Raw genomic sequence first — 17,404 nt, 5'->3', positions numbered from 1 at the left:
TAGGTACAGATTTAATATTGTCCGTAGTTTAAAATCATATACAGCTACGAATTTTATCTGTAGCTAAAAGTAGAATGAGAATCATAGCAAAAAGCTAGATTTAGCAAGAGCTATGGTTTTCAACAAAGAGCTACGGTTAATAGCCGTGGCTAATGTTTATTGTTAATTAAAATTTTAATTAATAATGGCAGCTCTTACCATTGTAGTACACCCTGATAACTCATATAAGCTAATATAGATAAATACTTCATGGCTAAATCATTCATTCATTCAATCATTCATTCATTGAATCAAACATAATAATTCATTTCCATTCACAAAAATACATTGCCAACATAATAGTTATGTCTATTTAAAGTTCTCATTAACAGCAAGATCCAATGCCTTCTCGCAGCCAAATAGCTTCTCAACAATCGCAAGCGAAAACTCCATGGATGTGCATCTACTGGTTATCAATTTCCAATCAATTAACACCCTATTCTCAGCTTCACTTTGATCTGAAAGCTTACTGCACATGGATGATCATTTACCTATTTGATCTGAAGGAGAATCAATGTTATACGTTGTCAGTCGTTCTTTCAGCTCGAGCACCTCATCATCTTCCTCTTCACTATCAACGGTAGTCGGCATTTTCTGCTGAAAGATCCAAACCAAAAAGGTAATGAGAAGTCCACAAAAATAGGGAGATGCTTGGGAAATAAGAAGTTTCAGGATTTGCAAGCACACATTTCTAGCAGGAGCCTTCTTCAGAGCTCCCCTACCTTTGGGTTTTACCCCCTCAGAAACATGTCCTACGGAGAGAAAAAGATAACATGCATTGAGATGAATGAAATCTTTAGGATGGGAAAAAAATGGTAACTAACAATCCACCCATTTCGGGTTTCAATTTTTGTGCTGCCAATTGGCGTGTGCATCCAAACATTGGCTTACTGACAAAGATGATTTTTTATTCATCGGAAAAGAATGATGCCTACCAGTTTTAGCTGTAGTACTAACTGATGCTACAGATTCAACAATAGTATCTACTTCATTGGCTTTCTTGGTGTTGCTCTTTCTTGGATTCTTTCCAACTTGTCTATAAGCCTTAGCGAGAGGCTTGCCTGCCCTACCCTTCATCTGTCCTATCACCTCCTCCACTTGGGCTTCTTCCTTCTCATGCTCCTGCATCAATTGAAAATTAGACAAGAAAGACCCCAAAAAAAAAATGGAAAGTCAAGTCCTCAAATTTGAGACGAAACGAGACGCACATCAAGTGTCGTAATGAAAGCATCAAGATCTTTCATCCATAAAGACTTCAGAGTTTCCTTCTTCAATTCCTCCACCTCCATTTCTTGCTTTCCCTTTTCAGCCAACAGTTCTTGAACCTTTTGTAGCATCAAGGTTTCAATCGGCATCAATGGTAGATTCTCATAATCACTTGCTCTTGCAACACTTCCCACCTCTAGTGTCTCTTCACTTTCTTCTGTTTCCATTGCCTCATTGGTATCAACGCCTTTGGTTTTAGGGAATGGTGTGAAACCCTTCTGCTGCAACTCGAGGACCAGATAGCATATTAATGATCTTACCGAGACTGAACATGGCCATCCCAAGACCTACATTCGACAAGATCGTGACAAAATTTTCCATGATTTGAGGCTTCTTAACACCCCATCTACAGTAAAAAAGATGTTAAAAGAAAATCAGATTCACATGGAAAGAGCAACACATCTAAAATTCAAATCTCTGTTGGAAAAAAAAACAAGAAAACTATAATTCCAAATACCTACTTCCAGTTCATGAAGAAAGATATGTTTTAAAATTTAATTATAGAAATTTCCCATAATTTCCTCAATGCTACACACTTCAAAGTCTATGTCCAGTAAGGATTCCATGTTGCCATTCCTTTGTAGAAAAAAGAAGAAGAACAGAAGTCTATAATTATAGGATTATGTTCTATGTTATGATTATAGGTTTCTTTTTTTTTGTCCTTTAAATTATAGAGCATCTTGTTTCTATGTTCTCTGCTCAATTTTATCGACATATTAATAGTAGGTTGTTGGTCATGCTGAAATGTAAAAGGAGAAAAGAAAAAAAAAAAACCTGCAATCTTGTTGTATTGTTGTTTTCTTGCCTTTGAACAGAATAATCAGGACAAATATTGTTTCTTTCTCAATTTAGCAATGTCCACTTGTTAGAATAATGGAAGTACTCTCTTTTTTTTTTTTCAAATTGATCTTTGGTAAGTACATTTCTTTGAAAAAGATGCCTAGAAACCATACTAATGATACTTGTTAACTTCATGCATATGCTGCTGTTGGGATTTGAACGTTTAATACCTAGGAACTCATTGTGGAGCCCCACAGTGTTCCTTCTCTTCTTTCCAAGTCATCAATATTCTTTTGTTTCCTATGGTGCAGCCTACCTAGTTTTTCTAATACTGCACTTTTTGGGTAGTTCTTTCATCTTGACAAGGAACATCAGAAGAATGGTTTGGGTGGCATATAAACGCCATGATGGACCCTACACAAGCTTATATTTTTGTTTTCCATTCATCCATGTCTGTATGATCTTATGAACAGGTTGGATGACAAATAAACATCATTGTGGGGCCTAGCAAGGTTTCAACGGTGGAAATCATTATCTCCACTGTTTCTTGTGGTATGATCCACTTGATCTTTGGATATGCTTAAATTTTAGGCTTAACCCCTTAAATTATATGGAAAAATGGATGGACAGAGTGGATAGACCACATACATTCAAGGTGGGCCCAACTGAGTTTCTGAGTAACTCAGTACGATAAGAGCATACTGAGTAACTCAGTACGCAATTCGATTTCCTTAAAATGTCATGTCCACATTCAATTGGAAAAGTCAAACTGCATGTGCAAGATTTTCCAGAGGTGAACTTTGGGAACAAATTCATGATGGTGCCACCAGATGAATGGTTAGGGTCACAGAAATGTGGAGGCCAATAGCACCATTACTAGCAAAACCAAAAACACCTTTTTGTTCGGCCAAACATCATCTCTAGTTTCTCACTAAAGACCCAACAATTCTCAAAGTCTATCCTTGTAAATTCATCAGAAATTGGGTCAAGTAAAAAGAATTGATTTATTTTTTAAATAGTTAAGATTTATCCTTCAAACTTCATCAGGTTTGAGAAATCAAGTTCTGTTTTCAACTGTTCTCATCCGAGGAAAACATCAAGATTCATGCATTCCATGTGAAAGCTGACCCTAAATGGCTGGGACAAGGCTACTACTATGATGACAACATCAATGAGCCTTCACAGTGTATCCTTCTCTTCTGATCGATAAGCTAAAGTAGAAAGATTTCAATGCAATATCACAATGTGGCAGAGTCAGATCCATTTATCTGCTACTACTGGGGCCAACTAAGAGTCTGGACCAAGACAGTGACAAGAAAGGAATGCTAATAACAGTTCATCTATGACTAGAAGACACTTGTTTTTTATCCAGTAATGACAGAATTTCATTGTTAGGAAATGAATGAATGACCAGCCAAGTTTTCAAATAAATCAAAGTTAGATTAGGCTGCATTTGGACTAAAATACCCAAGAAAAATTTATCAACAGATAGCTAATCCCATGATATACCACATAAGAAAAGCGTTTATTGTTTCAAATGCCACCCACTCTTTACAATATTTGCAACATTGGACTGGACTGGACTGTCCCACATGAATTTTTTTTCTTGGGGATTTCAGTCCAAAAGTAGTTGAAACCTCTAGCTCTATAATTCAAGAAATGAGAGAATGGAGACTTACTGCAATACATTGACAACATGACCATGGTCCATTAAGAACTCCCATAGTTGCAACAGAGCATCAAGACGATCAGACAATGCTATGAATTATATTAGTCTTTGTTGCTCGTAGTTGTCACCTTTATCATTACCATCGCATTCTCCTCAGCCTCCTACTGAAGTTTCTTTGACTCTTGGACCACCCTTTCCATGATGAGTTCTTGTTCAGCAAAAGCCTTCTGTGCAGATTCCTCCTTTTCATGCTTCTCCTGTTCAGCTACTGCCCTTTCTGCCTCTATAGCAACCAGTCGAGCTTGGAGATCTTGGCACATCTGGTATAAAATGCATGCTAAAGTTAAAGAAGAGGTGAGGTCTTAAAATCTTAATATCTTTCTATCAAAACAGTGGGTGGCATTTGAAACAATTGATACTATCAAACATAATAATTGCTTAAATTAAATATATTATTTAAAACATAATATCTTTCTATCAAAACAGTGGGTGGCATTTGAAATGCCAAGTGCATTCACACTTTTGCCAATCCACATATGCTAGTTCTAGCAAATCAAAGGCAATGGGAGTTGTCCATAAACTTTGGGTAGCCTAGTTTTGCATAAATCAAGGGAATGGTGAGAATATAAAGAGGGATATGTGTACACAACTTACATGCATAGGGAAAATTTCGATTGGTGAGTCGATACATCAGTTTCTTCTTTGGTGATTTGTTTAGGGCTGCAAATCGGTAGGTAGCTAGGCTTTCAATTTTGGAACAGTGATTTGTTTGGGGCTACAAATTCCTGTAACCCATATCAAATTTCAGGACCTTCGACAAACAGCAGATAGTAGTATAGGTGCCTGTAAGTGGTTGGTTCCGATTGAGAGAAGTCCCAGATTTGTTGCTAAAAGGATGCAACAAATCCAGGGGATTCTCAGGGCACAATCTGTCCACTGGGATGCAATGGATGAATGGTTTGGATTACTGATCCATGGCCATCACTTATCCTAATTGAAATTTGGCATGCATGCAATAAGCAAAGTCGCAAGTTTGTGTGTTCAGATTTTCGTTCAACCATTGCTCCAGATTTATGTGTTCCTTATGAGAAGCAATTGTAGTCAGTTTGATGCAGAATGTAAATGGAGTCATGTCCAATACTGATAGTCTGATTGTAAGATCTGTGAGATGACATGTACATGAGTACAAAAAGCAGCAAATGCAGACATGGAAGAGAGTTGTAATACTTGTAAACTGCTTGTGCTGCAACCTTCAACTGTGACAGTGGCACTGGTGACTGCTGCGCCTACTAGGAAATAACTCACACTTGATGCATCACCTTCAACATATGCATTTCCAGGGAACCTGTTTCTACGTTCTTCATGTTACTCCCTATATATACTGATTCTACGTTTTCTTCATGTTACTCCCTAGAGCATGTATATCTCTGTGTACAAATAAAACAATCATGTTGATGGTATATATGTAGGAAATTCCTCATATGGTAGAATATACACAATGGTAAGGGTATATACATGTTCAGCTATATACACAACCATATGACTGTGTATTGAGCCCCAATACACAGCGCCAAGAGAGTACACAACATATTATGATAATAATTTGAGTTATTTCCTATTTTATAGAGTTTTATCAATATTGTGGGAGATCCTCACCGCTACTAATTACACCAAGTGCATTCGCACTTTTGCCAATCCACACATGCTAGTTTTAGCAGATTAAAGGCAATGTGAGTTGTCCATAAATTTTGGTCAGTTCTGATTGAGAGAAGTCCCAGATTTGTTGCTGAAAGGATGCAACAAATCCAGGGGATTCTCAGGGCACAATCTGTCCACTGGGACGCAATGGATGAATGGGCTGGATTACTGATCCACGGCCATCACTTATCCTAATTGAAATTCGGCATGTAATAAGCAAAGTCGCAAGTTGCATATAATGTGTCACGCCCCAAACTCGGAAACCGGGCTCACAAAATTCCCGATCGCCGAATCTGGCGCCGACAGCCTCCGTAGAACCCCATCCTCGGCTCCCAGCGCCCATTCGCCAGGTTCCGATCCTGGGATGCTACAAGGAGGATTTTCAACATCAGTTTGATTCGTAATAAGCATAACCAAAGGCATAACCCACAAACAACAACCAAAAACTCCATCACATTTTCACTATAATAAAAAACTTTACAAGTACAATGAGCATAAGGGAAATACAATGAAGATAGACCAAAAGCTCCAAAAGAAGATCTGCTACGCGCCCAAGCCTCAGCGCTGCTGCGAACCAACGTCACCTGCACGCAACGGTCGTGCATAAGCTTATAGAAAGCTTAGAGGGTGGTGAAAGTGTATGCTCAAGGTGATAATGTAGTTATGCAGTATCAGAGTAATGCGGAACATGCTGATGAATGCTAAGAATCCCATTAGCCGTACCAAGGCCATGCTGTGCAAAGGACGATGTCGGCCATACCAAGGCCATGCAATGCGAAATGCAAGTCAAGCATAGAAATCCTCATCTAAGTCCACATGTCAATACGGCTCAAATTTGGAATATCACCGGGGTCTAGTACACTCCAAGCCAGATTGCCACCCCATCGCGCGTAACAAGGTGAGTGGAAGAGACCTCACTATCCATCTGCCAATATCGGGCCCGACTCGTCGATAGCGGACCCATTCCTTGAGCTGGTCAAACTCAGCCAAGTTTTGCCCCCTCTTCTGGGTGGGTAAGGCTGCACCCCCTTCCAACTGTCCACGACACAGTGGAAAACGTGGCCTCCTAGTATTCGGCACTTGGTGCTCATGCATTCACTCGGTTTAGACTTGGAGCAACCTCCTAGTACCATAAGGGTTTAGGGACTTTCACCCAGGGATATCTATCGCACCCCATGTAGAACGGTATTTCCGGTATCCAATCCTGCCAACCACGATGCGTCTGTGGAGGCTATGGCCCTGATGTCGCTAGGGCGTACAGTAACAATATCACACAATGCAAATGCATGAATCACACTATCCAGTCATACAACAATCCTGCGCGTATCGTGCGCTCATGTAGGGCAACACCCCCTGTATGGGAGCCCCTAAATAATCTGCCCAAAGGCATATGCTATGATCAATCATTTCTCATATCAAGCATACGTATGATGCATATGATCATGAATCATGGAATTAAACATGTTATATGGGATAGATGATATTCCTAATGAAGATGGGCCTAGACGGCCTACACATTACACGTATGGGCCCAAGGGAAAGTCATAATGCGGACATTTAACCAACACTATACTTGCAATGGGGACGTCAAACCGCCATTGCTCCCAAGGTACTGCCCGTCGTAAACATCATTACATAAATCATGTTGGGATCACACATTGCAATGGACCTTAGATACATCCCATTGGCCCTTAAATACGTCAAATGGGCCAAATCACATGGGCCTTATATTCATTAAGTGGGCCACATCAATGGGCCGTACCAATGGGCCTTATGTACATTGCAATGGGCTATAACCCGTGGGCCTTAGAATGCATCAAGTGGGCCTGCTCACATGGGCCTTACATGCATCAAATGGGCCTCGCCAATTGGGCCCCATACGTGCATCAAATGGGCCTACCCATATGGGCCTTATATGTATCAAATGGGCCTCGCCAATTGGGCCCCATACGTGCATCAAATGGGCCTACCCATAGGCCCCAATATATTTTAATGGGCCTCGACCCATGGGCCCATAACACATCAAATAAACCTCGACCCATGGGCCTTACATGTACATCAGAGTGGGCCTCAATCAAGGGCAAAAATAATTGAGATGGGCCTCCCTCCATCATTATATTAAATATGATATAATATATAATATATATGTAGCACATATAATATTATATATAATATAATATTTTATATACATATAAATATACATATATATATATATGTATATATACACACACAACATGCACGCACCCAGCACGCACGCACCCAGCACGCATCACTGTGGGCTCCACCGTCCAGGCGGACGGTGGAGATAAAACACTTACATCACTGTGGGCTCCATGTGGGGCCCACCGCAATGTTTCTATGCCATCCGACCCATTGACAAGGCCGAGGGGGCCTAAATAGAGGGTGGGAGAAATTTTCACCCTGATCCAAAACTTCTGTGGACCCCAAATGGGTTTCAAAGGTAGAGGTTCAATCCCACTGTTCCATACGGTGTGAGCCACCTGAGTCTTGGATCACGCTGGTTTTTGGGGTGGGCCCACTTCAGAGAGTGGCCCACCCGATGAACGGGTTAGATGACATGTAAACATCAAGGTGGGGCCCACGGCTACAGCCGTGGGTGGCTGTACACGCGTCCGTCCGCCCGGACGCTGGCGCAGGCAGCGCCTGCTGCCGCCTGACACAGCAGCAGCAGCTGCTGTGTTGAAATTTTTTTTTTTTCTGTTTTTGTAGGGATTTCGTAGGTGGGGTCCATATCCAGTGAATCTACGCCGTCCAATGTTCTTCCATGGCTCACCACGAGCAAAACAAGTCCAATATTGGACATATTTCAATGTATAACCAATCAAGGAAGTTTTCAATGGTGAAAACCACCATTTGCTATGGTATGGCCCGCCTGAAGGTCTGATGGATCCCACCTTCTGGCTCAACGCCTAAAACCATCTTGGGAAAGGAATGAACGGCATGGATTTAATACATACATCAAGGTGGGGCCTACATGAGTGGACCACTCTAAGGCTTGGAAAAGAAAAGATGGCAACGTCCAGCGTCCCTGGACGCTGGACTTTCCATGTACTTAGGAGGTGGGCCCTGCTTAGGTGGGCCACCAGGGGATGGATGGCAGGGTACTTACACATAGAAAGTGGGCCCCACTTTTAAATGATTTGGATAAAATACCTACCTCATGGTGGGGTCCATTCAAGTGGGCCACATAACCTCATTATTACAAAAATAAAATAAATAAAATAAATAAGATAAAAGGGAGAGAGATGGAGAGTGAAACCGTGTGATGGAGGGACCCCGGCACTATGGGCCCTCCCTTGCACTAAATCATACATCAAGTGGGTCCCATTACATGTGGGTCCATGAAGTCGAAGTTCGACGGTGGAGATCCCTTCTCCACTTAAAATAAACGGTCTAGATGACCCTAAGCATGTAAGGAAATAAACATCATGATGGGGTCCATGGAGAATGGCCCCATCATGGAATGATCATGATGATCCAAGTGGGCCATCGGCCACATCTTAGGGTCCAAAGCGAGATCCAAACCATTGATCGGTTGGCCTCACTTGGCCCATCTTAAAAATATCAAAATCTACCCTATCAAGACACCCACCACTTGATCTTCTTGCTCCCTTGGCTTCCTTAGTTCCTTGTGCTCCTCTTTGATGGAGGAAGATGAGAAATGGATGGTTGAGATGAGAGATGAAGGGGTGGGAAAGGTGGGCCTCACAAATGAAATTTTCTCACCATGGAAGGACCATACGTATGAATTTTGCTATGGGAGAGTATGGAATGAGAGAGAGACTTGTAAGGGAGAGAGAGAGAGAGAGAGATGGAGTGATGGAGTGATGGGGGATGGTTTGGGTTGAAAAATTGTAAAAAGGGGTATGGTTGATGTTGAAAATGGGAAAAAGAGGAGTGATGAGGTGGAAAGAGGGTAGACTTTTGAAAAAGGTGGAGATGGGTTGTTGTACTTAAGGTATGGGATGCTTTAATGGTTGATTGATGGGACTAATTGTAGAGATTCCCTCGAAATTCGCAATGCGCGGTGTTTCTTCGGAATAAACGCTGATCGGCATCTTCTTGCCTGGGTATTGGTTCGGTGCGCAAGTCACGGCGTTGGAACCGCGGCGACGACGCGGTCGCTATGATATAACTTTCGGACCAAGCCGACGTCGGTGCGCGGGACCTGGCTTAGGATCGTGCGCAAACCCCGAATACGGTGCGAAGGTTGCCGGAATTCGACCGGAAGGACCGCGGAAGCTAATGGAACAGTACGGATTAGAACACGGGTCTTACATAATGTGTTACACTAATACTATATTCTCGAACAATACCAAAGCTGCAAGTTGCCTATAACATAATCCAATCCACCCCTGTAACTATTTTTTTTCTCTAGAAAAAATAGTTGCAAATTGCCTACTCTAAGCTCAGGTACATTTCCTGTTAATTGTTGTGTAGGCCCTATTTGGTAGACACCTAAAAATGAGTTTATTTCTTCTTTATTAACAATGATTATGTATTACAGATCAGGACCTGTAATACATAATTACTGTTAACTAAAATGGGATGAACTCATTTTCAAGCCTCTGACGAAAAGGGCCTTAACATTTCCTTCACATGTCTATGATCTTTTTATTCTGTCTATGAACACCAACGTGTATAAGCTTAGTGGGGCATCAGAGACATGAAGATATGCTTGACACAGATTGCAGCCCATGTATTATGGTGAATTTCAGTTCTCTTAGTTGCAGTTTTAAGAACTCTCACATCCCACTGTGGAATATCCTCTAAACTAATCAACTGTATGCACCTCAGCTTTCTATTATGAACTATTTTAAGAAGTAGCTGTCAGGAAGGGCTGAGAAAAATGAGAATGGAGAAGCGGCATTCTCTTAGTGTGCTACTATTAGTCTTAATGCAGGCATGAGAAAAATGAGAATGGAGAGCCGTCAATTAATTTATGAGCTCATTTTAGACATGAAACAGAAAATGAGGCAACTCCAAAGCTCAAGTAGACAACACCACATGAAGTAGTAGGGATAATGACACCCACCTTGAAAATTCACAGGGCTACTATGATGGCTAATTGCCATCCAACTTGTTCATAAGGTCACAAAATTTTCTTACAGTCAAGCAGTCCAAAGTGGATCATGGTCACTACCAATCCGGTTTTAAATGGATCATGGTTCTTTTGTCTTTTTTCTTTTTTTTTTTTTACCCATTTAAAATTCAAGTTAGTCATAGGTCCATAATGTTAGACCTGATTTTGTTTTTTTTTTTTTTGTTTTTTTAAGGGTCATGTCAGGTCTCATGTGATAATTTAAATCCCCCTTGAGCTGTTTGGTTCCACTTATTTGATTATCTGACTACTGGATTCCAACAAATCAAAGGTTAGGATTGTTTAACCAATCTGATTTTGGGATTGACTTAGTAAACAATCACCTTTAGAGGTATTCAAACACATGACATATCTTAACCTTGACTTCACCTAAAATATTTAACATTGGACAGTTATTTTTCTCCCATTTGTTCTGTTTTTAATTGATAAATTCTGTTACGAAAGCAGGATCATTGCATTTTCTTAGGCCACAGCACCTATACAGTGGTGGGACCCAGTTTTTGCCATTAAAGATCTATGCAGCTCCTGCATAGTGGACCTGAAAAACATATGTTGCGATTGGGACTGTTGATTTGGTGAGCCATATATGGATGGGCCAAAGGCCAAAAATTGCAGTGATCAGATGGTTCTCCCATCCGTTTGTCAGCTCTCCATCACTAACAGCAAGCATCAATGGCTACTGAATTATCCATGATCAATAGTAATGCATACAAATATATATTACAGATATACAAAGAAGTACTAATAATATCAATTCAGAAAGGAAATTACCTATGTTTTTCGCTTCCAATCTTCAATGGCCTCTTTCACCATGCTGACCCCGATCACGAGGATCAAAGGGGCAAGAGTGCTGACAGCAAAGTAGGGAGCAAGCGGAGTGAAAGTCAAGCATCCTGCAATTAAAAAACTAACTTCAATTCTCCAAATCCACAACCAAAAACACCAAAGGGACCCCAAATTCAGACAAAAGACCCCATCTTTTAAGCTAAAAACCTCTAACTTCAAGTCCCCTTTTTCTAACAAAAACCCAGAAACCAAACACCCCTTCAGACAAAAAAGGTCTAAAAAATAAAGATTCAGACCAAAAAATAAAAATAAAAAATCCCAACTTTCAATGCCAAAAGCCTCCACCAATAGAAAAACAGCGTAACTAGCAAAATAAAAAATAAAAAATATGTCATAATTTGGAGGCACTTCTGCTTCCCAGTAGCTATTTGACTTCTCATTTCCCATTGTTGCATGCAACCAAAAGAGTAAGACCAATATTAAAATCAATATAAAGAAGTCTAAGAAGCTGTCCTCATTGGTAGGCAGATTTGCGGCAATTAAAAAGCTCATAAGAAATGTAAGCCTAAGAACTGTTCTGCATGCTTACTTTGAATAAATGTAACCTGTTCTGGAAGCTATGTGTTGAGTGTAGCAGATCGTACCTACAACACATAGCCAATACTTTCATTTTTAGACCTAGCAGGGAGACAAAGCTAACCAGTAAATAGCTGTGTACAAAAGGGATGTGTACACAACTTACCTTCATAGGCTTTCAATTTTGGAACAGTGATTTGTTTGGGCTGCAAATTCCTGTAACCATATCAAATTTCAAGATCTTCAACAAACAGTGTAACTAGCCAAAAAAAAAAATCTACTGTGAGACAATGTTAACATTTCCATTTGTGGACTATAGTAGGAGAACAAGTGACCCGCACTGAATTAAAAAAGAGAACTGATAACCTCCAGGCACCTCTACCACAATTTATAGTACGGGTGTTCACCCACGAAATGGAAAAAGAAAAGGAAAAAAAAAACCTTTTTTACATCACGAAGCTAAAAAATGCCTTGTATTGCATATAACAGTATAGGTGCCTATAGGTGGTTAGTTCCAATTGAGAGAAGTCCAAGATTTGTTGATAAAAGGATGCAACAAATCCGGGGGAATTCTCAGGGCACAATCTGTCCACTGGGATGCAATGGATGAATGGTCTGGATTACTAATCCATGGGCATCATTTCCATCAAATAACTCAGCACAAAACCAATAGATGTTCAAATAAGCAGAACTTTTCTGTTCATTATACATCTAAACTGGGCCATAATTTGGACAGTTCAATGACCTGTACACCATGTACCAATGACCTGTATGCCACGTACACAATTTATAAGTAATCTAGGTACCTGTGTAACCTCCATTGCACACTGCCAATATCAAAGTTTTTAGTCTTTAGAAAAACAACGGATCAAAAGTTAAAAAAAAAAAAAAAAAGGATCCCCAAATACCCAACCCTGTTTAGACACAAAACAAGGCGTTTAAACATATGGAAGATCCCAGTCATTCCAATCTCTGGCCTTTTCCCTGAAAATGTAGGCCATTGTTGTTTCTTCTTCCCAATCACTTAGGATTGTCATATCAGTGAGATTTTTTCAAAATTCCCAATTCCAAAATGGGCCATCAGATTAACAGTCTAGTCACTACACCACGGGCCTACCCCACGTATAAAATCATATTCTCAGGTTTGAGGGCCATAGACACTTCTGTCTAACTTGAAAGCCATCATTAGTGACAGATTCGTTTTGCTGCAAATATATATAAGCCATCATTAGTGACAAGTTCTCAATCAGGTAGCTACACATTCCATAGAATTTCAAGTTTATAGGCTATGATAGATTCATTTACAAACACCGATGCAGAGATTGGTGCCATGTCCTTTTCTTTTCTTTTCTTTTTTGTTTTTTGCCATTTTTTGTTTAATGAAAAACGGAACCCAAATTCAGATAGCAATGAACTGAACACAACATTATTCATGCAGTGCTCATACCAGGATTATGATATGATGATACCAATGCCTTGAGAATATTACTAATATCCGTGGCAATAATTATATAAAAGAAAAAAGAAAAAGGAAAAACACTCATTCCAAGTATATGTATATGTGTGTCATCATCATAACTATCTCAGCTATTTCGGGTCAGCTTCTTAAGAATGTTGAGTTGCCCATTTGACACCAACCGTCCAAATTTACCTAGGCTTGGGACCCGTTAGTGTGTGTCACAAAGAACGCACACAAGAACACACACACACACACACACAGAGGAAGGGAGGGAGGGAAGGGAAGAGAGAGAGAGAGATGACTCTTACGGGAGTTCAAATCTAGCATTTGCATGATCATGAATGTGATATTTACACCAGCTACAGCAAATGGATACTCCCAAGTAGCTCGCTTTCCAATGTGCTTGTTCAATAGCCTCTGAAAAGATATCTAAGACATTATAAAAGAAACAAGCATTTGTTCAAAAAGATAACTAAGACAGTACAAAAGAAACAAGCATTTGTTCAGACAGAAAGATAAATATTTTTTAAATTAACAGCATTTTTTAAGATTGGCAATGGAATGATTAAGTTGATTATCCCATCAGATGTAGAAATGATAGAATGCAGATTTGGTGTGGAGTCTGCACTTTCTATTTTAACAGTTACCATTTCTGCACCACAGCCCGCAGAAACCATATCTGCACCATAGTTACATGTATATTTCTTATTGTCATCTCTCAAAATTCTCCATCCACTAAAACAAAATCCTCAAACATTCCATGAAAATTGAAGATAGAAAGGGAAAATGAAAACACTAAACCTTAAGCGCCAACTCCTTGAGATCACAGGACATTGCCTGGTTAACCATGATTTCCCTCATTTTTCTGCGAATCTGTCTGATTTAGCTTGACTAGGCCTAACAGGTTTGCTTAACCTGGTTAGGGCGCCTCTTGGTGAATCCAATGCAAAACATTCTCAGGGTGTAGTTGTCTGTCGTCTTCACATGTACATGCGCCTCGATCAAGGTTTGCCACTTACGAACCAGCGATCTTAATTTGTCGGTTGTAAAATCCTGTATGACTGATCCTCATCAGCCTGAAGGTCAGCCAAGGAACACTCAAACACTCGGTGTTTGAGACCTTCATACTGCAAGTTACAGACGTTAAAATAAATGTGAGGCTTGTGACTTTAAACAGACATTAAAAATACTGTAATAATGTCTTCATTCTGCACTTCTAGCGGCAAATATTCAGCATACAATTTGCTCCTTAGATTTCCACCATTGGAAACTCATTTTCTAACTATTAAATAGTATCATTTTCATTACGGCCAAGCACATCAACACATTTAATAAGTTGTCCTTCATATTCCAGTAATTCGTAAATAATATGAAATTACTGTGCTCCATACTCAGAAAATGCTCCAGCTCACTTAGATCACTATAAGTTACTGTGCTCCTAGTATAACCAAAGAAAAAGATCCAAATACAACTTCACCTTGAACTGCAGGGTACTGTTGATAGCATCACTTATCAGCTCCCAGTTTGGACCCATATCATGCATGAGGACAACAAGTGCCTGAAATAAGAAATTTTAGTTAGGGAGTTCTCCATTGTCCTTGCAATTAGATTTCATATTTATTCTACTTACATGGGTTTCAATTTCTCAAAATCATTAAAATGACCAAACAAAATTTTTAAAAGCAGAGTGTCTCCATAAACAGAACTTTTATTTCCTTTTTTCCTCAGCTTGAATCACAATGCAACGGTTCATATGCTACACTTTCCTTGTCGTCATTAAAATAAAACCAGTGGTTTTTAGAAGAAGGGGTTTGTAACAAACTTGAAAAATCATATAGTCATAGAAAAGTAAAAGCTTTCTTTTTATTGTTTTCATAACAGATCTTTAGATATAAATACAAAATACAATATTGACATTAGTAGTAGTGAGGAAATAAAATACAAATTGTGTAGGGAAATGGTGACACTCGGAAGAGTGCCACCACTTGAAACTGATGGAACCAGCTTCCTTCTCCAGCCAGCCTAATTACATTCGCTTTCTGGGGCCATCTATTCAACTATCTCTGAAAATGAAATTGCAACAGGAAGAAAATAAGAGAGGAAATCAGTAACAAATGACAATCACTGTTCAAAGTAGATTAATGTTGCAGTTAAAAACCAGAGAGGCCTCCCATGAATATGGTCATTAAAAAGTAACCCAATTAAATATGGCAATGTCATACCAATGGTAGTCCCGACCATGATGATCACAAATCCAAGACCATACCCAAAAATCATTCCTGCCAACCACATGGAGGGTCCAGAAAGAAGTAAGATCACTCTACTTTCCATTCTCCTATGCTACACATTCTCCAATCCATGCACTGTAGATCTGTGAGCAAATGAGATCAACAGATTTTCTCATCACCAGGTGATCCTATTGACATCATAATCCACTGAATGTAAAATCATCAGATACAACATGAATGAACTTATAGGCCAATGATCCTGTTAAGTTCCATGCGTACCTCTAAGAATTGTAAGGCCATATGCCAACATATCGAGTAAATCTGCCAGCTTGCAAGCAAAAATAAACTCAAAAATTATAACAACTTCAAAAAATGAAAAAAAAAAATCATAAAACTCACCTTGAAGCCCTTCTCCCTCCTCCTTTACCCGAGCTTGGGACCGGCAATGCAAGGAGTTGCATTAGCGGAGTTAAAAAAATGGCTTAAGCTTCATTTGGTTTGAGATAAATTTACATTCATAAACACCAATGTGATGACTAAATGGAGCCTAAAACTATAAATATATTCAAATATATAGTGCAAAATTCAAGCAAACTATAAATATCGATGAACTATAGAGTACCAAAAAAAAAAAAAACAAGCCAAACATCATATAGAGTAACTACTTAGGCCAAAATCATATAGAGTAACTACTTAAGCCAAAAAATAGCATCATGTAAGCCCCAACCAAAACCCACTTAAGCCAAATTACTATATGTTCAATTATATAGTACCATATTTGTTCAAATTATAGGAATCTCATTGATTGCTTCCCCCATTGCACAAGTGATCCCAGACCGGCCTCTCCAAGTGTAGATGCGAATCCATCTTCTTTCCACAAAGGAGCATCAGGGTGTATAATCTCAGTTAGGATAACAACAAAGGCTCCCTTTGCTAATGGCTTACAATGGACAACTGCATTTGGACTAACTTCGTGTACTTGACCACAAGCAACAACACCACGTAAGCCCCAACCAAGCAACTCGCATTTCTTACCAATATATATCGTATCCGGCTACATGTACACATATAAAATGACGTTAGTATTGTTAGCATTTATAATATAATTGTAAGCTTATTACATTAGCAAAATTATAATTGCATACCGATGATCCCTGAGTAGATTTAGCCACTGGTGGTGATGGGAGGTTTTGACCAGACTGTGCCTCTTGATGCATACCCACCCAGGACTTTATATCAATCAATGATTTCTTTATCTCTAATATCTCCTGTGCTAGGCCTTCTTTTTCTTTTGCCATATTATGTAGCTTTGAACGGGCAGGGGTTGACTTCTTCAGTCCTGTTTTGCTTATCGAGCAACCCAGACCACGCATTCGTCCTCTACTATCAGAACCAACCAACTGTAAAACATTGCAAATCAAGTTATTAGGAAATTCATAATTACCATGAAACTCAAGTAATTTTAAAACTTTATTAGTACCTGTGTAAGGGCATCGTCAACGCCGGTCATCTTAGAAGCAGGATTGCTATTATAAAGCTCATCTAGTTTTTGCTGTGACAAAATTAATACAAATAAACGTAAAATAGTTTAAAGTTATATAATGACATTTCATAATGGTACTAGTTAGTGGTAAGAGGGGTGCACTTACAACAAGGTCAGGATACTGGACGACTTTGTCCTTGCTCGTATGGGCTCTTAAGTAGACATCACCTCTACCTATCTCGGCATCAGAGGTAAGATTCCTCTCCATCGCCTTTGGCACATAACATATCGTTCAAAT

At 39.6% G+C, this 17,404-nt stretch overlaps 2 protein-coding genes across 2 annotated transcripts; both read right to left on the bottom strand.

Annotated features, from left to right (window-relative positions):
• Positions 1-285: 285 nt before the first annotated feature.
• On the bottom strand, positions 286-1,433 carry LOC131247330 (DNA topoisomerase 2-like). The gene is made up of 4 exons (XM_058247684.1): positions 1,248-1,433; positions 975-1,161; positions 727-791; positions 286-636 (listed from the first exon to the last, which is right to left on the bottom strand). Exons 1-4 carry the CDS (start codon positions 1,392-1,394, stop codon positions 523-525), a joined length of 513 nt encoding a protein of 170 aa, XP_058103667.1. The 5' UTR covers positions 1,395-1,433; the 3' UTR covers positions 286-522.
• A 15,231-nt stretch (positions 1,434-16,664) lies between these two features.
• LOC131247329 (uncharacterized) lies at positions 16,665-17,158 on the bottom strand. Its single transcript, XM_058247683.1, has 2 exons — positions 17,104-17,158; positions 16,665-17,023 (listed from the first exon to the last, which is right to left on the bottom strand). The coding sequence occupies exons 1-2, from the start codon at positions 17,131-17,133 to the stop codon at positions 16,712-16,714; spliced, it is 342 nt and encodes a 113-aa protein (XP_058103666.1). The 5' UTR covers positions 17,134-17,158; the 3' UTR covers positions 16,665-16,711.
• Positions 17,159-17,404: the final 246 nt, after the last annotated feature.

Source organism: Magnolia sinica, chromosome 5, assembly GCF_029962835.1.
Source record: "Magnolia sinica isolate HGM2019 chromosome 5, MsV1, whole genome shotgun sequence".
In the NCBI taxonomy this organism is placed as follows: domain Eukaryota; kingdom Viridiplantae; phylum Streptophyta; class Magnoliopsida; order Magnoliales; family Magnoliaceae; genus Magnolia; species Magnolia sinica.
Note: the sequence above shows the minus strand (reverse complement) of the source record. Positions and strands in the feature narration are given on the sequence as shown.

Coding starts and splice junctions, on each gene's coding strand:
- LOC131247330 (XM_058247684.1), bottom strand. CDS start 1,394: ATGCCGATTGAAACCTTGATGCTACAAAAGGTTCAAGAACTGTTGGCT. Junction 1,162..1,247: donor CTTTCATTACGACACTTGAT/GTGCGTCTCGTT, acceptor CAATTGATGCAG/GAGCATGAGAAGGAAGAAGC. Junction 792..974: donor TAGTACTACAGCTAAAACTG/GTAGGCATCATT, acceptor TTCTCTCCGTAG/GACATGTTTCTGAGGGGGTA.
- LOC131247329 (XM_058247683.1), bottom strand. CDS start 17,133: ATGACCGGCGTTGACGATGCCCTTACACAG. Junction 17,024..17,103: donor TTGACGATGCCCTTACACAG/GTACTAATAAAG, acceptor AATGTTTTACAG/TTGGTTGGTTCTGATAGTAG.